Source organism: Hippocampus bargibanti, linkage group LG06 (assembly GCF_051943395.1).
Source record: "Hippocampus bargibanti isolate YZ-2025 linkage group LG06, ASM5194339v1, whole genome shotgun sequence".
Taxonomy (NCBI): Eukaryota; Metazoa; Chordata; class Actinopteri; order Syngnathiformes; family Syngnathidae; genus Hippocampus; species Hippocampus bargibanti.
In genome coordinates, this window is record NC_142739.1 from 24,871,471 (window position 1) to 24,896,259 (window position 24,789).

General features: G+C 38.7%; 4 protein-coding genes across 8 annotated transcripts in view; all 4 read left to right on the top strand.

The window, feature by feature from the left end:
• The first annotated feature begins 2,686 nt into the window (after positions 1 to 2,686).
• etsrp (ETS1-related protein) lies at positions 2,687 to 11,144 on the top strand. Of its 3 annotated transcripts, none has more exons than XM_088998559.1 (7): positions 2,687 to 2,799; positions 2,884 to 2,965; positions 4,701 to 4,802; positions 4,901 to 4,975; positions 6,798 to 7,202; positions 8,088 to 8,206; positions 9,107 to 11,144. In XM_088998559.1, exons 1-7 carry the CDS (start codon positions 2,758 to 2,760, stop codon positions 9,362 to 9,364), a joined length of 1,083 nt encoding a protein of 360 aa, XP_088854685.1. In that variant the 5' UTR covers positions 2,687 to 2,757; the 3' UTR covers positions 9,365 to 11,144. The 3 variants fall into 3 exon arrangements, with proteins under 3 accessions (XP_088854685.1, XP_088854686.1, XP_088854688.1); XM_088998560.1 differs by having other exon boundaries at positions 6,801 to 7,202; XM_088998562.1 differs by having other exon boundaries at positions 4,734 to 4,802.
• A 1,036-nt stretch (positions 11,145 to 12,180) lies between these two features.
• Positions 12,181 to 15,203, top strand: pycard (PYD and CARD domain containing). Its single transcript, XM_088997732.1, has 4 exons — positions 12,181 to 12,548; positions 13,228 to 13,272; positions 13,411 to 13,461; positions 14,508 to 15,203. The coding sequence occupies exons 1-4, from the start codon at positions 12,302 to 12,304 to the stop codon at positions 14,762 to 14,764; spliced, it is 600 nt and encodes a 199-aa protein (XP_088853858.1). The 5' UTR covers positions 12,181 to 12,301; the 3' UTR covers positions 14,765 to 15,203.
• Positions 15,204 to 15,985: 782 nt separating this feature from the next.
• Positions 15,986 to 20,299, top strand: dnajc28 (DnaJ heat shock protein family (Hsp40) member C28). The gene is made up of 2 exons (XM_088997730.1): positions 15,986 to 16,010; positions 17,284 to 20,299. Exon 2 carries the CDS (start codon positions 17,298 to 17,300, stop codon positions 18,438 to 18,440), a length of 1,143 nt encoding a protein of 380 aa, XP_088853856.1. The 5' UTR covers positions 15,986 to 16,010; positions 17,284 to 17,297; the 3' UTR covers positions 18,441 to 20,299.
• A 259-nt stretch (positions 20,300 to 20,558) lies between these two features.
• gramd1a (GRAM domain containing 1A) overlaps positions 20,559 to 24,789 on the top strand; it is a 40,540-nt gene continuing 36,309 nt past the window's right edge. The window contains exons 1-4 of one of the 3 annotated variants that reach the window (XM_088997725.1): positions 20,559 to 20,696; positions 22,307 to 22,390; positions 22,870 to 22,991; positions 24,371 to 24,553. The gene's annotated coding sequence lies outside the window, so the exon portion shown is untranslated. Of the gene's footprint in view, positions 20,697 to 22,306; positions 22,391 to 22,869; positions 22,992 to 24,370; positions 24,554 to 24,638; positions 24,771 to 24,789 lie in introns of those variants that run through there. The other 2 variants (XM_088997724.1, XM_088997729.1) reach the window with 2 other exon arrangements.

Below are 24,789 nucleotides of genomic sequence, written 5' to 3' on the forward strand. Positions count from 1 at the left end.
GTTTTCGGTGGATGAACACCAAACCACATGGTCGAGCAGCGCCACGATGACTGGCAGACTAGTTTTCGTCACCACCTTTCTTTGAGTGCAGATGTGGTTTGTTATCGAGTTGGATAGTTTTGCTATTATAGGACCGAAAAAGACCCCACCACAGGGTATATAGTGTTAAGCGGAAGAGGACACAAAAGAAAATTACGGTCGAGCAGAAGAAGGAGATCATCGAAAAACGCAAACGACGTGTGCGTTTGTGTGACTTAGCGTCCCAGTACCAATACGCTAAATCGACCATTGCTAAGTGCGGCTAAGGGTGTTTCAGTGTTGTCTAAGCAACAGTCTCAGGCTTAGAAGAGGTTGAAAAACTTCTGTTGATTTGCAGGTAGCAGGGACCAGTGTGAGTGAGGGTATTATTGCCGAGAAAGCACAACAACTTCACTCGGATATCATCAAGAGGCAACTACATCAACACCATTACAAAGGTAAATAAAATGACTTTATTATATAGTACAGTTTATTTCTTTAATTAGAATATAGCACATTTATTATACATAAAATAACGTCTATTTTGTTTAGTTTCACGTCTTATTTAGTAGAAAATGGTGTTTATGGGGGCCTGGGAACGGATTATTTTCATTTTTAATTGTTTATGGGGAATAAATGTTCGGCAGACAAACTTTTCGCTTTATACACACTTTCTGGAAACCAATTAAGTTCGTGAGCTGAGGTATTACTTTATAGATATATATACATACTGTGTGTATATATATATATATATATATATACACACACAGTGTGTATATTATATGTTTATATATACACACAGTGTGTATATTATATGTTTATAGACAGGCAGACAGACAGCACTTTTCTATATAGCGAGATAGATAGCTAGCTAGCTAGCTATATACATGTAGCTAGCTAGATGGATTTTTTTTCATCTCATGTGTCAGTTTGAAGGCTGTTTACTGTCAAACAAAATTCAGCCTGCTCCGTATCATGTCAATTCCCCACACCCATAAAATTCTTCAACGTGGAAAAATGAATAGAATGTAATCGCTAATGCGTCGGACGACTCGTTATGAACCGCGAGTGTCGGTTCCGTGTTCGGATTCCTGAGCTGCTCGTTGCCGGCAAGACGGCAGTTAATCAGCGGCCCGCCACTTGTGTAACATCAGCCGGCTTGTTGGGCAGCCGGGAGGGGGGCGAGGTGGGGCTCCCCAATCACGACTCAGCGACGCGCACGATTTCACCCCATTGCCCGCTTTTCCAGATGGAGGGGGGGGGGGGTAGCAAAAGAATAGCAGAGTGGTGTTTGTTTACATAAAACTCTGGAGGAGCCCTTATCTGCAGCCACCACTCACGCTGAGATTTCAAGACTTTTCTTCATCAACCAGGACTGCCTGCGTGTGTGTGGGTGTGTGTGTTTGGGTGTATGTGTGTGTGTGTGTGTGTGTGTGTGTGTGTGTGTGTTTCACGGGGCCATTGTTTCGTAGAAATGCCTTCTAAAGATACACACACACACACACACACACACTGATTTTTTTTTTGTTCTCTGCCTTCCTCCACCTCATTAGAAAGACGAGATCTGATTTGTAAAAGCCGCTTTTCACTTCAAATGCGCCGAGTCTTATTTTGGGCCTGCTCCGTTGAACTCCCCCACACCCACACACACACACACACACACACACACACACACACACACACACACACACACACACACACACACACACACACACACACACACACACATTGTAAATTAACTACACATGATTTTAATCCACGACGCTGTTCACTACCACGGAATTATGTGTGTTAGTTTTGGGATGTTGTGGCCAAGTTGGTTGTGTGTGGGTTTTTACACTTGATGCAGATTCGTTACAATCGTGTAGCTAAATAGATTTACTTGTTTAATTAAAAAACGGCAATGTCCCCCAAAAAAACGTTAATATATTGTTAAATTGTAAAAATAAAAGACGAAGCTGGTTTGTCTAAATAAAAACATTTTTTCATCATTGATTTTGCGTATGCTATATTTAAAATGATAACAAAAAGTTTGGTTGACGTTAGAATTTAATTTATCAAACACTTAATATTTATTTCTAGTTATTTCATGATAACTTTTACTCTATATTTACACCGTGGGGTTCTTTATGAATGAGACTGCGGTTATCTGCGTATTTCATAAGTTGTATATATATATATATTATTTATGATAGATTTCACGTTGTCTCAAAGAAATCTCAATGTTCTAAATTGGAATTGAAAATAAAATGACCCATATAGTGTTAGAAATATTCAAATTTTATGCAGGTTCAACAGCAATTTAATACATGTATATTGTCTTGTAAGCCCCCAAAAAATATTTTGGTTTGTCCCAGCAATTGAAAAAAAAAAATACTTTTCACTTGATAAAATATCTACTGATCTAGATAGGCAATGATATCCATCTGTGTTTGAAATTACCAAAAAAGGCATAAGTTGAAATTTGTTGATATCAAACGTTTTATTTTGAAATTCTTCCTTCGTGATTTGTGCAAGGTGTTTATGAATGAAAGTTTTGGAGGTGGGTAGGGGCAGGGGGGGGGGGTTGTAGATAGGATGCAGGCGTTGGGTGGTGGGTGGGGGGTATATGACGTCACGGTGGTCACGACTCGGCCTAACCCTCCCACACCGTCCCGTTCTGCTCTTATAACGGAGCCGTCCCACCCACATTAGAGCTTTTCCCCCTTCACTTGACTCCACACGGGTCCACGGACCGATATGTACTGGGACTCCGCCATCAAACCCGACACCAAAATAAAGGTATGACGTCATTTGTTTTCATAAATTTGCTTTGAACGACAAATAATTGTTTTTTTTTTTTTTTTATTACTTAAAAAACGATAGATGGAGGTGTGCCAGAGTGGCTTTTACATGGAGGACTTTAGGACCCAGGAGGTGCCAGCTGGGTTTGACTTCACGTCTTTCGGTGAGGTTTTTTTTATTTAACTTTTTGCTACCACTAATTTTGATGATGATGCTTTTTATTTTGATGATGGTGATGATGACTAAGCCCCCCCCCCCCTCAGTTGTTTATGCAGCCGGCTTCCTGTGAGCATTGAAGGACACAGGAAATAGTTTCCCATTCAGCAGCAGCATCATCATCACATCTGTCAGAGCTTTTTACATTGAGGCCTTGACACATGTGAGGGAGGGGGGTGTTTAGAGTCTATGTGTATGTATGAGCAAGTGAATCAAGGGTGCTCAAGTTAAAGATACCCTCCCTTGGCTAATCCTTTCCTCCAGACTTCCTTCTCCAACAGATTTAGAGTGCATGAACCTCCTCCCTCCATCACAACGCTGTCACACTCCCTCCACTGGTGTTTCCTCCACGTTCTTCCTCCCTTGTTTCCCCATCCATTCAGCTAGGGGCAGGGGGAAGGGGGGTTCAAACTTCACTGATTGGATGGTAAACAAATGCCCCCACCCTCTTTAGTAATAAGTGTTTAGTCTAATTGTTAAAACAGCAGCTTTGGGCCCCTCTGTGTGATGCTTGTATTGTTTTGGGCACTGCACAGTTCATTAGGTACCAGTGTCATTTTGCTGCCCAATCTGGAACACGAACCCCCCCTCCCCATAATAAGAAATAATATCAAGTATTTTCATTTAATTAGTCAACACTTGATGACCTCATGTGCTTATGATTTCAGTCACATTCGGTTCTTAATACAATTGAAGAAAAAAAGTTGAGTGAACTGAACATTCCCATGCAACAAACTTGCTTCCATTGTTCAAGTCAACAAAATATTTCCGTTTCTTCATTTTGAACAAAGAAATTCGTTTTTACAGATGAAATGTACGTATTTTGAAAATGAGGCTACTGCGCTACAATGTCATCAAATACAAGTAAAATAAAATAAAAGGACTCTCATCGGTGAATAAAATAACTATCTATTAGCTACTTAGCTAGCTGGCGATCTAGCTCGCTAGCTTTCTATCTAGTTGAGTTATTCCGAGTTTAGTGTCGCTGTTTACCCACAGAAAAACTTATCCAGTGACTATAAAGTGACCTTGAGAGTTATGAAAGGCGTTCATAAACGAAATGTATTATTATTATTATTGTTAATTAAATATCCAGGCCTTGTTTTAAGTCATACAATATGACAACCATGCAAATGCATAAACTAACCGCATCGTAATGAAAATTAAAAATAAAATTAATATTTAGAGATACACTGGTTGAAATAATAAAGTATTTATTTCATATAACTACAGTCATTGGGTGTAAAAGTGCAAAAAAAACGATTCGCTTTTGAAGACTAGTTAAGGCTGTTTAGCCGGAAGTTGTGTGCAGAATGATACTACCATCTAGTGGCTATTTGCGGTTATTGCAAGTCATGTTTTGTGACGTCAATTTTTGTATTGACTGTACGTAAGCAGGCACTCGGTAGCCTTCATGATTAGCATACCCCAATAAGCAACTATTTTGTGCACTGTGTGTGTCCTATATGTAAACACCCAATCTTCTGGTGTTTTCCGAACATTTTTGACTTACACGATTAGATTTTTGGGTAACACGTAGATTTTACCAAAATCCTTTTTTTTGTCTGAGAGAAAAAAATCATTTGAATAATGACTAAAACGAAAAAAAAACCCCGAACAATATTTTCCCAATATGGACGTATGAATCTTGCCTAACGTGTGTATGTGCGTGTAACCTCCAGACTACCCTGGTGAAGATGTGTCTTTTGTGTTAGACAGCAGCAAGGCGTCCACGCAGCCGCCGCAGTATTCGCTTGACGGCTGCTATGCAGAGCCGCCCAAAGGTCAGTGAGCAACATTGAACAGAATGGATAAGAAATAATGCATTCAAATTCATGTCATCATCTGTTTATTTTATTGAATTAATTTATTATTTTTGCAGTTAACTCAAGCGATATCGGCCTCTTCAACTTGGACTCATTCCAGGAGTTCAACTGGTGGACCTCTTATCCACAAGGTATTTTTTTTAAACCTTATGGGGGTACAACAGTAGAAGGTTCATCGTGTTATCATAAATAAACATTCATTATTTGATTCAACCCAACTCACCTGAAAAAAAATGTCCCCGCCCCCAATTTTAGTACATTTGTTTTTTTCCTCACTATTTTTTTTTCTGAAGGAGAAATTTTAAAAACAGAAAATCACACTTTTTCAACTTTCTCAGCAACCCCCCCCCCAAAAAAAATCGATTAATTGGATCCCAATAAATATTAACTCATTGACTCCCAAACGTGCAAAAATGTGTCCACTCCAGTGCCAGGGTTTTTGTCATTGTCACTCAAATTCCAGGACCCACAGAATATTGAGTTTTAGGACTACATAAACATTCAATGCGGCTCACAGAACCTTAGAATCTCTTCTTTCATCAGAAAAAAAGAGTTAATTCCTAAATTATATGGGTTTGGTGTTACATGAGCTCGAAATGAGGGCAGCTGACCAAAATACAATGCAATATGCAATATTGGTTTATATAGCGCTTTAAGAACAGTTGAAGCTGGAACAACGAGCTAACATGGGGAAAAAAGGGAAATGCTGAAGAAAAAAAACATTGCCAGATGCCTTGGCCAGCGCTTTATCGCACCCCCCTACACACCGTGTTTTGTGTAGTTTTCAATGCTCGGTTAATTTTGGTCATGTTTTTTTTTCCTCCTAAAAAAATAAAACAAAAAAATTTCACACAATAATAATAATACATTTCATTTCTAAGCACCTTTCAAAACTCTCAAGGTCACTTTACAGTCACAGGATCGGTTTTTCAGCAGGTGAGAAGCGGCAGCCACATGCGCCGGCGTTCACTCAACCCGGAAGTAACTGAAATAGACAAAAAGCTAGCCAGCTAGCCAACAGATAGATAATAGAAAGCCAGCTAGACAGTTAGCTAACTAGCTAGATAGGCATATAGCCAATAAATAGCCAGCTACATAGTTAGCTAGCTAGATAGAGAGCCAATAGATAGCCAGCTAGACAGCTAACCAACTAGCTGGATAGCCACATAGCTAATAAATAGCCAGCTACATAGTGCTACATGTGCTAATAAATAGCAAACGGATAGCAAATAGATAGCCAGCTAGGCAACTAGCTAATAGATAATAGCCAGCTACATAGTTAGCTAGCTATACAGATAGCCAATAGATAGCCAACGAGACAGTCAGCCAAGTAGCTAGATAGCCATATAGCTAGATAACTAATAGCTAGTCAGCTATCTAGCTGGCATACAATCATATAATACATTTCATTTATAAGCGCCTTTCAAAATTCTCAATGTCACTTTACAGTCACAGGATCAGTTTTTCTGTGGGTGAGCAGCGGCAGGCACACGCACCAGCATTCTCTCAACCTGGATGTAACTCAATTAGATAGAAAGCTAGCTAGCTAATATATAGCCAAAAGATAGCTAGCTAATAGAGATTGTTGACATTGTACAGTTTTCAATGCTTGGTTAATATTGGAGATGGTGTTTTTTCCTCCCCAAAAATAAACCAAAAAAATGCATACAATAGCAAAAATTTACCACCGTATTTAGTGCAGTTTCAATACTCGATTAATTTTGGAGAAGTTTTTTTCCGCCCCAAAAATAAAAACAAAAAAATGCATACAATAGCAAAAATGTATACAAAAATTTGCCACCATATTTAGTGCAGTTTCAATACTCGATTAATTTTGGAGATGTTTTTTTTTTCCCCTCAAAAAAGAAAAAACAATACATACAATATCAAGAATGTATAGATTTTTTTAGCAGTGTTTTTTTGTGCAGTTTTCAACTCTCTGTTTCCTTCCAGCAGACGGATTGATGGTGGAGCAGCCCCAAGCGGGCGGCTACCAGGAACCAGGACCCAACCAGAGCTACCAAAGCCTGTTGCCCGGGAGGGAACCCTTCACCCCAGCCGCTGAGGGCAGCCACAGCCCCTTCACGAGCATCAAAAGCGACGCCGACTTAGGCTACCCCCGTCCCTCAACCGAACTCTACCCAGATTCGGACAGCCAAAGGAGAGCGTTTTGGTCCGAATACTCCCCATCGGGCTTCGCGAACCCGTTGCCGCATCCGCCTACGTCTTCCATCTGCCCCGCCCCCACCAACGCTAGCCCGCAGCCTTCAGAAATCTACTACCCCCGCGCGCCCAAGCGCAAAAACCTCCCGCGGCCCGAGAGGGACAGTCACATAACCGCGATGTCCGCTTATCCAGGTTTGTATACACAGTGAGACCTCGGTTTACAAACCCCTTGGTTTACGAACTTTTCGGTTTACAAGCGTTAAATGTATGAAAATTTTACCTTGGCATACAAACTTTTTTTGTACACAGAGCTAACTCAATGAGTGACGTGTTGTTCGCGAACGAGCCCGTTCTGTTTTTGTCCTCTATTCCCCGCCCCCAGTCTTCGGTTAAAGCCACGTGATTGGTCAAGAACGCAGCAGTGAGGGGAGGTGGTTTAAACATTAAAGAGACAGGCAGACGACAGTGAGAGTTTCAACTTTGATAGTTCAAAGGCAGAGTGTAGACTGCAAGGTTAAAATATCCCATCAATCAGGCTCCACAAACAACCCGCAGAAGCCATCTGTACACTTGATGCAAAAAGCTAATAACCCAGCTAAACAGAACACAATTGATGAGGAACTCGATAAAATTATCACAGAGAAAGCACATACAAGGGATCATTCCTCAAGATGGTGAAACAAGAAGGCCTCTCCATTCATCAAGCCATCAACCACCATCACAAAGGGAAATAAAGCGACTTTACTATACTGTACAGTTCATTTCTTTAATTATAATACCATAGCACATTTATTATGAATAAGATAAGTTATATTTTGTGTAGGTTTAAGGCTTATAAAATTAGAAAGTAGAAAATTATGTTTTATGGGGACCTGGGTACGGATTATTCTCATTTTAATGGTTTCCTATGGGAAAATAATTTTTGGGATACACACTTTTCGCTTTACACACTCTGTCTGGGAACCAATTAAGTTCGTAAATCAAGGTATCACTGGATTATTTTTTTCTCAAAATGAATGCATAGCCGTGGTTGCCATGGTAACTAAAGCTAATCTATTTTCACATGTGTTTTATCAGGTTCGGGCCCTATCCAGCTATGGCAGTTTCTACTGGAGCTTCTTCTGGACTCCACCTGTCGTACTTTCATTTCATGGACGGGAGACGGTTGGGAGTTTAAAATGTCCGACCCCACTGAAGTAAGACTTTTCACTTCTTTCCAGCATCATACAAGGAGGCGTTAATTCCACGGGATGACTTCTATTTTTCAAAAAAAAAAAATTTATAAGACAGTGATATGTCAATTTACGAACTTAATTTATTCCCGGAAAGTGTGTGTAATGCGAAAAGTTTGTCTTCCAAACATTTATTTCCCATAAGAAACCATTAAAATAACATGAATCCATTTCCAGGTCCCCATAAAACATAATTTTCTACAAAATATGCCTTAAAACTACACAAAATATACCTTATTTTATGTATAATAAATGTGCTATTGTATCGTAATTAAAGAAATCAACTGTACTATATAATAAAGTTGTTTTATTTACCTTTGTGATGGTATAGTTGTCAATGGATGAGTCATCCATTGACAACTATCCATTGGATAACGAACTTCCCGGTTGCCTCTTCATGATATCCGAGTGAAGTTGCCGTGCTTTCTCGGCGATAATACCTTCACTCCCACTGTCCCCTGCTAGCTGCTTTTCATTAATTCAAATCAACAAAAGTTTTTCAACCTCATCTATTCCCTGTGACCGTTGCTTAGACAACATAGTAACACCCTTAATAGCTTCCTTGTTCTTAAGGATGGTAGCAAAGGTCGACTTAGCGTACACATACGCACACCTCGTTCATGTTTTTCGATGATCTACTTTTTCTGCTCGACCGTAATTTTCTTTTGTGTCCTCTTGGGCTTAACACTAGCCTGTGGTGGGTGTGGTCTTTTTCGTTCCCATAATAGCAAAAGTACTCCACTCGATAACAAACCACATCCGCACTCAAAGAAAGCGAGTGACGAAAACTAGTCCGCCAGCCACCGTGACGCTGTTCGACCGTGTGATAACTTGTATTAAGTCTATTCTCTATCACCTCCACAGGTAGCTAAGCGCTGGGGACAGTGCAAGAACAAGCCCAAGATGAACTACGAGAAGCTGAGCCGGGGCCTTCGCTATTATTATCACAAGAATATCATTCACAAGACGGCAGGCAAACGCTACGTCTACCGCTTTGTTTGCGACGTGCAGGGCATGTTGGGAAAGACGGCGCAGGAGGTGCTGAGCAGCCTGAACATTTTGCCCACCGCGAGCGGCACAGAAACGTCAAAATCAGAATTCAACAGCGAGGGCTGGGAGTGAAAAAAAAAAAAATGAAAACCAAGTACTATGGACCACGTGAGTAATGTCATGGCCACTATTAGTGACATTTCTGTTCAAATTCATCATGCGATGAACAAAATTTGTCATGGAAGAATTATGTATGTCAAGCTTGGGACGAAGGAGGCATCTGAAGCACTACAAAGAGGAAGGTAACCAAGTACAGTATTAGGGTCATACTGAAAAGACAGAGGAAAAAAAAGTCTGATACAGGCTTTACGGTTTACGAACCCCTTGGCTTACGAACTTTTCAGTTTACGAACGTTAAATTTATGAACATTTTACCTTGACATATGAACTTTTTTTCAAGATACACACGAAGCTGCCTCAATGAGTGATGTGTCGTTCGCGAATGAGCCTGTTCTTCCAACAACAAAATGGCAGCCGACTGTTTTTCTCCTCTATTCCCAGCCCCCAGTCTTCAGTTACAGCCACATGATTGGTCAAGAACGCAGCAGTGAGGGGGGGGGGGTGCGGTTTACAGATAGATAGAGAGAGAGAGTGAAGCCGTTTTCCAAAAAGAAAGTGGCTGCCGACTTTTTTTTGTCCTCTATTCCCCGCCCCCAGTCTTCGGTTAAAGCCACGTGATTGGTCAAGAACGCATCAGTGAGGGGAGGTGGTTTAAACATTAAAGAGACAGGCAGACGACAGTGAGAGTTTCAACTTTGATAGTTCAAAGGCAGAGTGTAGACTGCAAGGTTAAAATATCCCATCAATCAGGCTCCACAAACAACCCGCACAAGCCAATTGTACACTTGATGCAAAAAGCTATCAACCCAGCGAAAGAGAACACAATTGATGAGGAACAAGGTAAAATTATCACAGAGAAAGCACCGACAAGGGATCATTCCTCAACATGGTGAAAGAAGAAGGTTACGTTCCTCATCAAGTGTTTAATGCTGAGGAAACCGGCCACTCCATTCCATCAAGCCATCAACAACCATCACAAAGGTATATAAAACAACTTTACTATACAGTACAGTTTATTTCTTTAATTATAATACCCTAGCACATTTATTATACATAAAATAAGGTGTATTTTGTGTCATTTTAAGGCTTAGAAAATTAGAAAGTAGAAATTTATATTTTATGGGGACCTGGGAACGGATTTTTCTCATTTTAATGGTTTTCTATGGGAAATTAATTTTTGGGATACACACTTTTCGCCTTACACACACTGTCTGGGAACCAATTAAGTTCGTAAGCCAAGGTATCACTGTACTATAGAGTTGAAGTCTCAAAAGTTTCAAACCAATATTGCAAAGCACAATTCTGACTTTAAAAAAAGTGGCATCGAAGTGGGGATAATGCTACTATTTTTACAAGCAAAAATAATGTCATTTTATGTGACCAAAATAATTTTCGAAGGAGAAAAAAAAATCCATTTTGTTCATAACGTCATAATTATTTCCAAATATTGCAATTATACTCGAAAAATACATTCAAGATATGACAAATGAAATTAAAATATATAAATATGGTACAAATGGCCATTTTCTGAGAACATTCCCAATTGACAAGATTTCTAAGATTGTATGAATTAAAGAAATATGTTTCTTTTTCTTGCATTTCAACTTTTGTTTTAAATGACGCTAATACTACATAGCATTTTATATTATTATTTCTGTTGACAAAAGTACTTGTAAATAGTGTTGATACAATGGAGTTTTGTGCATTTATTATGATATTTTTATATATATATATACAGAACTCAGGTCTACCTCTGCTGTTGAATTACAACTAATAAACTCAACTAATTTTCCAGCTTGTGTGATGACTTGCTATCTAGCTAGCTATCTATTAGCTAGCTTTCTATCTACTGTAATTGAGTTATTCTGAGTTGAATGAACGCTGGCGCGTGTGGTTGCCGCTGCTCACCCACGGTTAAAAACTCATCCTGTGACTGTAAAGTGACCTTGAGAGTTTTGAAAGGTGCTTATAAATGAAATGTATGATGATTAATATTATTGTTTATGACGTTTGTGACTTCAAATTTACAATGCGCATGTGCAAGAAAGAAAGTGGGCTCGCAGAAGAAGGCGGAAAATAGTACTCGGTCATGTGATTTGGTCTTCCGTGGTTGCTAGGTGACAAGGTCCACAAGTTCACTCGTGATATGACAATTTTATTGGCAGCGGTTGTAAACACCTACTTTATAGCGCATGGCCATGGCTTTAGTTCTCGCCATTACGGAAAGTAGCATACGAAGTATTTAGTTCCTTGTAATCCAGAAATTATGGTTAAAAATACAGTAATTATAATGGGAAATCTTTACAGATGTTAATTTACTATGGTATTTTATTATTATCATGTAACACGTGTTTTGAACCACAAACCAAGAGCTGTATTTTTTAAATTAAATATTGTGTACCAAAATTAGTTTTTGGATTGATGCAACCCAGAAGTGCAAAAATGACCGGAAGTGTCATTTTACCGCCTGTTGGATAAGGTAAACCCCCTCGGACGTCAGGAGCTTTAAAGTCATAATCAAATTAATTGTTTAAAGTAACATAACCATATTAAATAAAACATACGTTTATTATATGTAACTGACAATATACATGGCACGACTGTGTTCATTAAATATTCCGTGGTACGTTTTCGTGGTCCAGTTCAAAACGACGCGACACCGGGTAGGCGGTGCTGCGTTCAAATTAACTCGAAAATATGTAAACCCTCAAATTAATCGATTGCGTTTTGCTCGAAACTCAAGTATGCCAAGTTCCATCAAGTCAGAAGTTTATTCAAATTACTTTATAATTCAGTGTGTGTGCGCGTGCCCTCCCTCGAAGTTACTGATTTCGTAATGACCATTTCCGGGATCAGGTAAGGAAAGTGAAATTATCACTCGAAACAGCCCTGCGTCTTTCAGGCTTCTTCTTTCTCGTGTTCCTTCCTCACTACATTCCACGTTAAGAGATGCCCACCAAAATGGTGTTGATCGCGGACGCGCTGGAAAACTTGTCAAGGGAGAACTTTGAAAATTTCGTTATGGTTTTGGTGGACCGCCGCGGCGACCGAAAGGTTGCATTAAACAAGGTGGAGAACAAGAACTTCAGAGAGGTAACCAGAGTCCTGGTGTCAACGTTCACCGAAGACGAAGCTCCAGTCGTCACCTCTGAACTGTTGAGGTCCATCAAATGCTTCGAGGAAGCCAGAGAGCTGGGTAAATGTACTAGTGTGTGTGTGCGCGCGCACGTGCATTGCCCGATGCGAGTATGCGCACAGGACATTGAATTCCCTTGTTTAAGATTTCGTTTAATATTGTGTGTGTGTGTATACATTTAAGTATTGATGTAATATTTTTAACTTTTGTAAGAAATACAACGAGAAAAAAGTCCCTACACAGATATTTTAACAGAGATGATGTAATTGTTTTTATAATAATAATAATAATAATAATAATAATAATAATAATAATAATAATAATAATAATAATAATAATAATAATAATAACTCATTCACTGCCAGACGTGCAAAAATGTGTCCACTTCAGTGCCGGGGTTTGTGTCATTGTCTCACACACAAATAAATAAACAAACAAATAAATACACGAGTAGATGACAAAAATAAATGAAAATAAATTAATAAATAAATAAGACAGACAAATAAATAAATATGCAAATAAATACTCAAATAAATAAAGAAATGAAGAAATAAATAAATGGAAAAACCAGTGGCCATCGTATTGTTTGTGTTGCTTTTGAAAGAAATAAGCTCACACTATAATTTTAAAACATTTCTGTGTAATTTTCTATCGATTAAATATCCTAAATTGTATATTCGTTTCATATTTTATGAATCATGTAAGTCCAAATTTGAGATATTTTAATCTTTTCCGACAGATAACCAGATGACCAAACTGTTCCCTAAGTCATCTCCGAGCAAATGTATGTATTCGTCTTTTCAATTTCAATTTCACTTGTCTTGTTTGCTTGACATTATTGAAAGCAACATCCTCAGTTTAGGCTCAAAATACTCAAATGGCACAGTACAAGTTCCTAAACTTTAATTGTTATCTATTCTAGCACCTGGAGGAACAAAAACTCAATCTGCGGGTGACGCGACATGCTCCAGTGGTAACTAGCCTGATGTCCACATTCTTTTTTATTTTTTTGATATGCTTATTCTATATATTTGTGAATAAGTTTGTGTCCGTGTGTGTATGGATAGACATGTGCTTATATCACTATTATTTTATCTCATATTAGTGCATTTCCCCCAAATACTCGCCAGTGATACCTCGGTTTACGAACCCTTGGGTTTACGAACTTTTCTGTTTACGAACGTTAAATTTATGAAAATTTTACCTTGGCATACAAACTATTTTTCGGGATACACACGGAGCTGCCACAATGAGTGATGTGTCGTTCGCGAACGAGCCCGTTCTTTGAACAACAAAATAGCAGCCGGCTTGTTTTGGTCCTCTATTCCCCGCCCCCAGCTGTCGGTTAAAGCCACGTGATTGGTCAAGAACGCAGCAGTGGGGGGGTGGGGGTTTACAGACAGAGAGAGAGTGAAGCTATCCTCCAAAAAAAAGAAAATGGCTGCCGACATTTTTTTGTCATTTATTCCCCGCCCCCAGTCTTCGGTTAAAGTTACGTGATTGGTCAATTACGCAGCAGTGAGGGGAGGTGGTTTATCTAGTGTGTCTGCTTGCATCTGTTGCTGTTGCAATATCACAACTTCCAAGATGTACAACCCAGAGCTCCTTGAGACACTTTATGCAAAAAGCTATCCATTCCATCAAGCCATCAACGACCATCACAAAGGTAAATAAAGCGACTTTATTATACTGTACAGTTTATTTCTTTAATTATAATACCATAGCACATTTATTATACATACAATAAGGTATATTTCATGTAGTTTTAAGGCTGAGAAAATTAAAAAGTAGAGAATTATGTTTTATGGGGACCTGGGAACGGATTATTCTCATTTTAATGGTTTCCTATTGGAAATTAATTTTTGGGATACACACTTTTCACCTTAGACACTTTGTCTGGGAACCAATTAAGTTTGTAAGGCAAGGTATCACTGTACTTGTGTCTATTTTTCCCTGTAACACATTATTTTCGGTACCTATTGACAACTGTTGTATATATGTATATTTTTTTGGCCTCAGAGGTGCACTTCGTGGATATGCACAAACTGGAGCTGATAGAGCGTGTGTGTAACATTAACCCCATTCTGGATTTCCTGCTGGAGAAGAATGTCATCCAGGATGAGATCTATGAGGAAATCAGGGGCACGCCGGGCAACCAGGAGAAGATAAGGAACATCTTTAGACTGGCTCTTAAATCCGGCAATAATAGCAAGAACATATTCTTTGAAAGCCTCAAGAAGTATGAGCCATGCCTTATTGCCTACCTTCAGGGCTAAGTAAGAGTTAAGGTCCCATTGTGATCTTAATTCTCTTGTCATAGTTTTCTTCTTTGATTTAACCAAAGAAACAAAGGGATGAAAACATCAACAAATACTAATGGATTGAAATGACTTGAATATTGGTTTAAATGGCAAGAAAATGTGGGATTAAAAAGAAAATGTGCCAATGTATTTCAAATTTTGGATAACTTAATTTTTTATATTTATTTTAAACATGAAATTAAACGTTTTAAACATTTAAATCTCATGTCATTTGGACTGCTGCCTTGACCAATGAAATGTGAGGATGGACTGCGCGAGGCCTGGACTACATCGTGTTAACCTGACTTTGAAGCAATCATCATCTGTTAGGCCTAAAAAAAAATCACATGATTCAGTTTACATTTTGTGGTAAATTGATTACGCTAAGAAAAGAAAATAAAGATGTTAAATTAAATAGTTAAAATACAGGTTTCATTTTTATAATCAGTTGTCGTTTTTATCTGAATGTAAAGTTAAACGAGTAGGCGAGTAGTTTTACTTTATTTTAATGTTACTGTGCCGATTACCATTTTCTATTTGAGTTAGCGGTGTGCGTGTGCGCTCTCGCGTGTGTTTGTGTGTGCGCTCTCGCGTGTGTTTGTGTGTGTGTGTTACTTCCGGGTTGAGTGAAGGCTTGCCAGACGTTATTATTATTATTATGGGGTTTGTTGTTGATGCCGTGTGACCTACAAAAATATTATTGTCAAGATTAATTTGTTTAGCATTTTCTTGTCGGGACGAGAAGAATATTGAAAAAAAAAATTGCCACCACCCACATCCACTGAAAGTACTTCCGGGTTGAGAGAACCTGGCGTGTTTAGCTGCTGCTGCTGCTCATCTGCGGAAAAAAACTTATTTGACTTTAAAGAGTCCTTGAGAGTTTTGAAAGGCACTTATGAATTAAATGTATTACAGTACTATTATTATGGCTTTTCTACTTTCATTTCTTTCATAACTTTGCTGCTGTGAAATGTAAATGTCTCCACTGCGAGACTAATAAAGGCAAATCCAATCCAATCCAAATCCAATCCAATTATTATTAGTAGTACTAGTAGTATTATCATATGTTTGTAACAACGAACTTGATTTAATTAGAATCATTCAGACAATTTTGTCGTTTGCGTTCTGGTTCACCAGATGTCGCTGTTTCACTGTCTCGACAACCGCCAGTGAAAAGTAAGCAAACGAAGAAGAATCTGCAAAAAGCGAAACACAGCTGCTTGTAGGTGACCTATTTTCGTCTGGTATTTCGAATTGTATTTCTTTTTTTTCGTAGTTTTAAATGAGAAAATGGACACACTTGTGTGGGGATTTGCGTGGCAATCAACGTTAGCACAAGGCAGCACGACGTCTGCACTGAAGAGTTTGTTTTACTTTTGTTACCACAGGCTCGGTAGCCTTCAGCTAATAGATATATTATCACATCCGGGAGTTTTATGACGTCGATGATGCACACTTGTCGTAATGTATTAGTAATGGAAACAATTTTATTCATATAAAATATGTTAGCACGTTTTTTTAGGAAACTGTACGATGCTACAATACATTATTTTATCTCAAAGAGCACAAAATGACATTTTCTACTTATTTTATTTATTCACGCTTAAATTTCGTAAATGAGAGGCGATGTAAGTCACGTTGTGTTCGGTTTTGACGTTTTTGTTCAGAAAATAAATAGTATATTTACGATTTTAGGTCATATGACTAAAATAATTGAAACAATTTCTAGGTGGTAGCCATAGTATGATTTTTGTGTTTCATACCTGTCAACCTTTGCTAGTAGCTTCCCTTATAAATGATTACTATTCCTGTATAAAAGTTGTATTACGCTGTACATTATTTGAAATGATAAAAAAAAACGCCTGTCTATTTTCTGTCTATTTGAGTTACTTCCGGGTTGAAGCTGCTGCTCACCCACAGAAAAACTTATCCTGTGACTGTAAAGTGACTTTGAGAGTTTTGAAATGTGCTTGCAAATGTAATGTATTCTTATTATTGATGAGAAGATTTCTTCAGCCGTCATCTGTACTTTTTGAAGGTGTCGGACGATGGACCACTCCTGTAAGAGCTTACACAGACGTATTCTTCTTCTTCTTCTTCTTCTTCTTCTTCTTCTTCTTCTTCTTCTTCTTCTTCTTCTTCTTATTCTTTATTATTATTATTATTATTATTATTATTATTATTATTATTATTATTATTATTATTATGTGCATGTTATGCTTTTATCAATCTGACCGTACAGAATAAAAAAAATAAAAAATACAGTTGAAGATTACTTTTGCTGGTTTGCCGTGACAATAGTAGCGACCGGTGTTACCAGCACTTGAGACAAACTGGATTTGAGCCAAGATGGTCTTTGTAAGATCGCTTCACAATGTTTATTTATTTATTTTTCCGTATAAAAGTTGTAGTATGCCATACATTATTTGAAATGATAAAAAAAAACATATAAAATATACATGTAAGTTGACAGGTATGCTATTTGCTCATTCCAGGAGTGCCACGAGAAATGAGTTCCCATCTTCTAATGTCCAGCAACTCCTCCCATCATGCATCCCTTCTGCACCTTTGTTGTGGCGGCTTCTGCCGGCTCCGGAGCTTGCGCGGCAAACCCCACATCAGTGGCAGTCTGATTAAAGACAGCTACCGGCTGCTGCAGTTGCCTGAAAACAAATCCATCAATCCCGAGCAGGTGAAGGTGTCCTACCTGCGCCTGGCTAAGCTCTACCATCCGGACTCCGGTGCGCCCACTGCTGATGCTGCCCTTTTTACCCGAGTGGAGGAGGCCTACCGGTGCGTTCTGGCTCACTGCAGTGAGGCCCGGCGTCGAGATAAAATGGCGAATGAGAATGAGGACAAGGACCCGGCGGCAGGTGTGGCTCCTCAGCATAGACACTACCTCAGCTACGAGGGCGTTGGTTCAGGCACCCCCAGCCAGCGCGAGCGCCAATACCGCCGCTTCCGTGCCGACGGGGCAGCCGAGCAAGTTCTGGACTACCGGCAAAGGGAGCAGGAGAGGTTGTCGGCGTCCGAGGGGGCGCTAGTGGAGCGAGACATGAGACGGCGGAGTAGGAATATCAAAATCACACAAGCGGTGGAGCGGCTGGTGGAGGACCTCATCCAGGAGTCCGTGGCCCGAGGCGACTTCCGCAACCTGAGCGGTACTGGAAAACCGCTCAATAAATTCCAACATAACCCCTACGCCGACCCCATGACGCACAACCTCAATCGCATCCTCATGGACAACGGCTACCAGCCACCCTGGGTGCTCACGCAGTGCGACATCCGCGAAACCGCCGATCGCATCCGACGGGAGTTGCTGGATGGTCGCGCCGGGTTGGGCGAACCCCTCGGAGTGACGGAGCGACTCCGATGGGAGGAGTTGTGCGGCCATGCCCAAGAAGAGCTGTTGAAACTCAACAAAACCGTGGACAGCTATAATCTGATTGTTCCCATGCTCCGGATGCAAATGGTGCACTTTAGCATAACGCGGGAGATCCGGCGTGCGGAAGAGATGGCCGGATGCCGCCGATTTGAGCAGCGACAGAGGAGGAAAGAAGAAAGGAAAAGGGTCAATGCTGCCCATGTCGCTGCTAAGTCCGCAGATGCAAAGTCGGGATTGGTCGCGTGGATGCAAAGTTGGCTCAAATGAATTGCAAGCAACTTCAGTTCATTTTCTGCCATTTGTCAGTTTAATCTTTGACTTGATTGAACAACATTTGAGTCATTTTTGACTCCTGCCAGCCCCCCAACCATAACAATGGAGACGACTAGTGGCTAAGTACTGATACAAGACAGCGTTATTGGCCTCATACAACCTGATTTTAAACTGTTTGTCAATACCAACCACTGCAACTGTACACAAAACTAATACAGTAAAGTCTCGTTATATCGATATCGGATATATCGATAGTCCCGGTTATATCGATACTATTTCTATGCACGCACGGAGAAAATTACATGCAAACAGGGTCGGATATATCGATAGTCCCGGTTATATCGATATTTTTTCGGACTCCCTTGAATATCGATATAACGAGACTTTACTGTAATAATAATATTAACTCATTCACTGCCAGACAATGTCCAAAAATGTGTCCGCTCCAGTGCCAGGGTTTTTGTCATTGCCACTTGAATTCCAGGACCCACAGAATATTGAGTTTTAGGACGACATAACCATTCAATGCCGCCCAAGAAATCTTAGACTCTCTTCTTTCATCAGAAAAAAAGAGTTAATTCCTAAGTTATACGGGTCTGGAGTTATCTGAGCATGAAATGGGGGCGGCTGTCAAAAACACAATGCAATACATACATATTGGTTTCAAATAATACTACTAATAATAATAATAATCTTTTCCTTTCGGCTAATAATAATAATAATACAGCGTTCATAGAGCTTTTAGCTGGCTGGCTGTTAGCTGGCTAGCTGTTGGCTATCCGGCTATATATTAGCTATTTATTAGCTATCCATTGGCTAGCTAGCTCTTTATCTATTTGAGTTACTTCCGGGTTGAGTGAACGCTGGCGTGTGTGGCAGCCGCTGCTCACCCACAGAAAAACTTATCCTGTGACTGTAAAGTGACCTTGAGAGTTTTGAAAGGTGCTTATAAATTAAATGTATTACAGTAAAGTCTCGTTATATCGATATCGGATATATCGATAGTCCCGGTTATATCGATATTTTTTCGGACTCCCTTGAATATCGATAAAACGAGACTTTACTGTATTATTATTTAACAACAGCTGAAGATGGAAAAAAGCGCTAACATGGGAAAAAGGGAAATGCTACTCCCTTGTGGAAGGGGAAAAACATTACCAGAGGCCATGGCCAGCGCTTTATCGGCACCCAAACAAGAAAAAAAATACAAAACCCGAACAAATTCGGGAATGACGCTCTATGTCAAAGGTGTCAAACTCATTTTTTCCCACGGCCCACGTTGTACTTACAGTTTCCTCTCAGGGGCTGTTATGAATTTGGGGAAGCCATTAGAATGTTTAATCCCTTTCATATATTACATCTAGAGCACACAACAACTGAATGAGGAACTACGTTTCAAATTATAAGTCAAAAAGAATTACTGTTATTGGAAAATTTGAAATTTTACGTTCGGATTTTCGCAAGCATCATGCAATTTCACACATTAGAATTGCTTTCGTGGGCTGAATAAAATGATGTTGCGGGCCACATTTGGCCCCCGGGCCTTGACTTTGACACCTGTGCTCTACGTCATATTTTCAATTCCTGAAGAAATTTGTGAATGGCAGTGATTGAGTTAATAATTCTGAAGTTGTTTAAGTCCTTGGCATTAGTTGGCGCTATACCGTGACTACATCGGTGAATCATCATCTGTGGAAGAGAGAACGGTCTTTTTTTTTTTTACTTTTTCTGTGTTAAATGACATTTTATTTATCAAAAGACGCCACTTGATAATGGTGAGTACTCAAATATTGAAATTAAGAGTCAAATCTAAAACAAATGAATGCGTTCTCATTGCGAGCATGTCTATGTTTCACGAGCTTTCTTCCTCTACCGCCGGGTTACTGATGACAACCGTCGATGACACCTCGGCCACCCGTCGAACCTGAGACATGGCGGCCGTGGACGGCATCCGCTTTTGGCTCCAATCTCGGGCGATGTACTGCTGGTATGGGTCCTGGGAGCCCTCTAACTTCCTGGAACGGATAAAACTGAACATGACCGCGAAGGAGAAGAAGCCGAACGTGCCGAGGACCAGAAGGATGTAGAAAACTCCTTGGGATGTGGTGGAAGTTTTGGTGTTGTTCTGTGGCGGTTTAGCAGTGGTGACGTTGAGACAGTGATGGAGTAAAGATAAAAGCAGGGAAGTCAGTTCAGTGCCGTTGATGTGAGACATGGCCGCCTCCTGCTGGACGTTCCGAGAACTGCAAGGTGAGTACAGTACAGCTAAACACTAACTGTTAACACTTTTTTGGGGGAGTCACACGCCTTGTAAATCACGGTTTTGGTAAGAATATTTTTAAATACACGTTTAATAACTAAACTACCCTTTTGTTTATTTAGAGTCGTGTTAGCAAATTTCACTTTGTAACGTGACAAAATCTGAAGAAAAACGATTGTAAAAATGATCAGCGTCATCACCGTAGGTACGCTACAGTGAGCTATATTCCACCGCGATTGTTTCCTTCCAGCGAACCGAGCGCGCTCTGTACTCGCAGTCGTATATCATTGTATTTTTGTGAAATACGTAATGGTTTTTCGTGGATTTTCCAAGCTATGCAGTTTATGATAACGTATTACACGTTTTCCTCCTTGTCGGTTCTTAAAATTTCCGAATACGACAGCGAAAAACGGGGTGATTGATTGAAGTTGACGCTCATTTTGCTATCACTACTGTTTATAAAGGTGAGTAAATTGTATTTTTATAACTCATAGAAGTGGTAGAATATATATCTTTCTCCATAACTGCCAAGTTACAAGAAGAAATAAGCATTAGCATATATATATCTAGAGCTCGCAATTTTCTTTCCTAGTACATTCAGTGACCGCCAATTTTGATTTCTGACCAAAATCTGCCTGCATTCGATCGTTGTTTTCTGTTGTTTAGAATTTCAAAAGCTTTTCAATGGTTACTCGTTAAGATCTGCCAAAAATTTGGAAAAGTTATGATAGTTTAAACTGTAATAAAGAACTCGGTCACAAATTTTCATTGTTTTAACTGTAATTACAGGCAGAAAATCCCCTCATATTTTGAAATTTAAAAATTCCATTATTTCCTTATTTGTCATAGAACAATAATCAATACATAATTTGAAAGCTATTTAAATGCACTTTAATTTGGTATTAGGAAATGCGTGATGAATTATGATTGAATTTTTGTCACCACCTAACACTGATTCGATATCAAACACATTTTACCTTTTTTACATGACATATTGACATGTTATCTGAATGTTATTGTAAATATGTTGATATTTTTTGTTATTTAGAAGGAGAAACTTACCTCTTTGATAACTTTGGTTATCCTAGCTCGATGGACCAGACTCAAATATTCACCAACCTCAAAAAACATTGACCGCAGGGTCCTAAAACACCCGAACCTGTCATCACTTTTAATGAAAGCTTTTAAAATTTGATTGAACTCCAGTAAATAATATGTGAGGACACCATGATACCAATCATACCTACATTTCGACCCCCTCGCACCCCCTGTGTTATTAAGACCAGTGTGAAATGACAGCCCGTTAGCAGAACAATACACTCCTTATGTCCATATGACCTCCAAACGTCCTTGAATGCAACTTTTTCACAGTACATTATGTACCTGTACAATATACGAATGAGATACATTTTGTAGATCCAGCAGAAGAATTACTTTCATTATTTTCCATAAATATGTACATGTAATATTTAAATGCTCAAACTTGAGGCCTTCTGTCAAGCAGTCTGAAACACATGCACACTCAAAACACCTTGTATGTAAGCATGTTACATGTCATAACATAGTACTTACAATGTTTTGTTTTTCTATACGTTGACAGGGTGATCTGGTGGCCCAGTAGTTGGTTGGCAAGTTAACCTCACCGTGCAGAGGTACCAAGTTCAATTCCAGCTCCTGCCTCCAGGTGTGTGTTTATGTGTGCGTGTGTGTGTGTGTGTGTGTGTGTGTAGTCATAATATTTCACAGAATTGAAAGGATAGAAAAACAAGATATTCTAAGCATAAAAAATAATGGCGATGAGCAAAAGCGAAGATGCCCATCTCCTTCCCGTAGGTTTCGGGAACGAAAGTAAACAAAACACCAATGGAAAAGTGAAAAAGTAGAACAGAAAGGGGACTGAAAAAGGGAAAGAGCTGCTGTGGAGGCAGCCACACAGCGGGGCGCCATCTTGAGTAAAACACATTATTTCAAATTTTTGCTCTCAAGTCAAAGCGAAAGAATCCTTTGAAACCCCCCCCCCCCCCCAAAAAAAAAAAAAAAAATCCCTTCCGCATAAAGCGCATTATCAGCTGTGATCTCACATGCGTGAACTTTTCCTCTCCATGAGGTCTGAAATGCCAATCGACGATGGTGATGGCTGACACTTCCTCTCGCTTCTTGCAGGAAATGCAGGTCAGCACGAAGGGTTCGTCCTGCACGGCCTCTGTCAGCGAGTCCACCTCAGAGCATCCCCCCCAGACACTCGCGTACTATTCGGATTGACAGGGCACCAAAAAGATATTGGGGTACTGAATATTTTTGAACACTTTAGTAACACAACATTTTACATTTTTCCTGAAATCAGAATGTATTTTTAGTTGAAAGGGGTACGGAATATAAGATAGATAGATAGATAGATAGATAGATAGATAGATAGATAGATAGATAGATAGATAGATAGATAGATAGATAGATAGATAGATAGATAGATAGATAGATAGATAGATAGATAGATAGATAGATAGATAGATAGATAGATAGATAGATAGATAGATAGATAGATAGATAGATAGATAGATAGATAGATAGATAGATAGATAGATAGATAGATAGATAGATAGATAGATAGATAGATAGATAGATAGATAGATAGATAGATAGATAGATAGATAGATAGATAGATAGATAGATAGATAGATAGATAGATAGATAGATAGATAGATAGATAGATAGATAGATAGATAGATAGATAGATAGATAGATAGATAGATAGATAGATAGATAGATAGATAGATAGATAGATAGATAGATAGATAGATAGATAGAAAGAACTAGATAAATAAACGAATGATAAATAAATAATAATTACATAGATAAATAAACAATTAATAAATAAGTAAACAATAAATCAACAATAAATTCACATAAATGTATGAACAAAAATTCAAGACAAATCAAATAAATATAAATAAATGAATGCTAAAGAAATAGAAAGAAATAATTGATAGATAAATGAATTACAGATAAGTAAATTGTAAAATAAGTAATAAGTAAACAATAAATAAATAATAGGTGATAAATAAATAAATGCAAAGAAATAAATGATAGATAACTAAATGAATAATAGATAAATAATATTTAAATAAAGAACAAATAATCAAACAGTTCATGAAGAATAAGTAAACAATAAATCAATAATACATTAACAAATATATTTACATTATTTACATTAACAAATTGATTTAAGTAATTTTGAGACAAATCAAATAAAGATAAATAAATGAATCCTAAATAAATACATTAATAAATACAAAGAAATAATTGATAGATGAATAAATGAATGATAGATAAACAATAAGTAAATTAATAAGTAATAAACAATAAATCAATAATAAATGACAATAAATATATAAATAAATTCAAGACAAATCAAATTCAAATCAAAAAATTTAAACTGTGTAATGGAATACATAATGTAAACAGATTTTAATAGTATAAATTGGTAAAAATATAACAAAAGCATTCCAAATATGTTGTGAGGAGAAAGCGGATCAAAAACTTGAACGATGGATGGATGAATGGGACAGAGGTCACGACACTGGACAGCTTATCATGTTATCGGGTTACAGGTTGCATGAAAGGGTTAAAATGTAAAATAAATACATTCATGCATTCTCTGTTACAGGTGTGCTGCAGCTAATCCCTGTTGATTTTAGATGAGAGGCAGGGTACACCCTGAACTGGTCTACAGCCAATCACAAGCATGTTTTTGGAATGTGGGAGGAAACCGTCAAAGGCCACTAGGTGACAGTATCGCTCTACTTCAGATTCCATTTTCACTCCATTTTGTGAGGCATCGACAATAAAGGTGAGCAGTTTTACTTTATTTAAATGTTACTTTCAGCTGGTTGACTTTTGATTTCTATTTACATTTTATTTGGCTTGAATTCCTGTGTGTGTGGAAGGGGGGGGGGGCGGTAAACATATATCCCTTTTGAGTAATTTTAGGACTCACCAAGCAGCGTGACAACAATAACAAGAGGCCACAAGACTTGTTCGGAAGCCATTAAACAAAATCCAACCGCGTAAGTCCTCAGTTTATGT

What these genes read in the sequence shown, in the direction of transcription:
- etsrp (XM_088998559.1), top strand. Translation starts at nt 2,758, where the DNA reads ATGTACTGGGACTCCGCCATCAAACCCGACACCAAAATAAAG. An exon ending in GTTTGACTTCACGTCTTTCG is followed by an intron (nt 2,966 to 4,700) that starts GTGAGGTTTTTT and finishes TGTAACCTCCAG; the next exon opens with ACTACCCTGGTGAAGATGTG. An exon ending in CGCGATGTCCGCTTATCCAG is followed by an intron (nt 7,203 to 8,087) that starts GTTTGTATACAC and finishes GTGTTTTATCAG; the next exon opens with GTTCGGGCCCTATCCAGCTA.
- pycard (XM_088997732.1), top strand. Translation starts at nt 12,302, where the DNA reads ATGCCCACCAAAATGGTGTTGATCGCGGACGCGCTGGAAAACTTGTCA. An exon ending in TAAGTCATCTCCGAGCAAAT is followed by an intron (nt 13,273 to 13,410) that starts GTATGTATTCGT and finishes TATCTATTCTAG; the next exon opens with CACCTGGAGGAACAAAAACT. An exon ending in TGACGCGACATGCTCCAGTG is followed by an intron (nt 13,462 to 14,507) that starts GTAACTAGCCTG and finishes TTTTGGCCTCAG; the next exon opens with AGGTGCACTTCGTGGATATG.
- dnajc28 (XM_088997730.1), top strand. Translation starts at nt 17,298, where the DNA reads ATGAGTTCCCATCTTCTAATGTCCAGCAACTCCTCCCATCATGCATCC.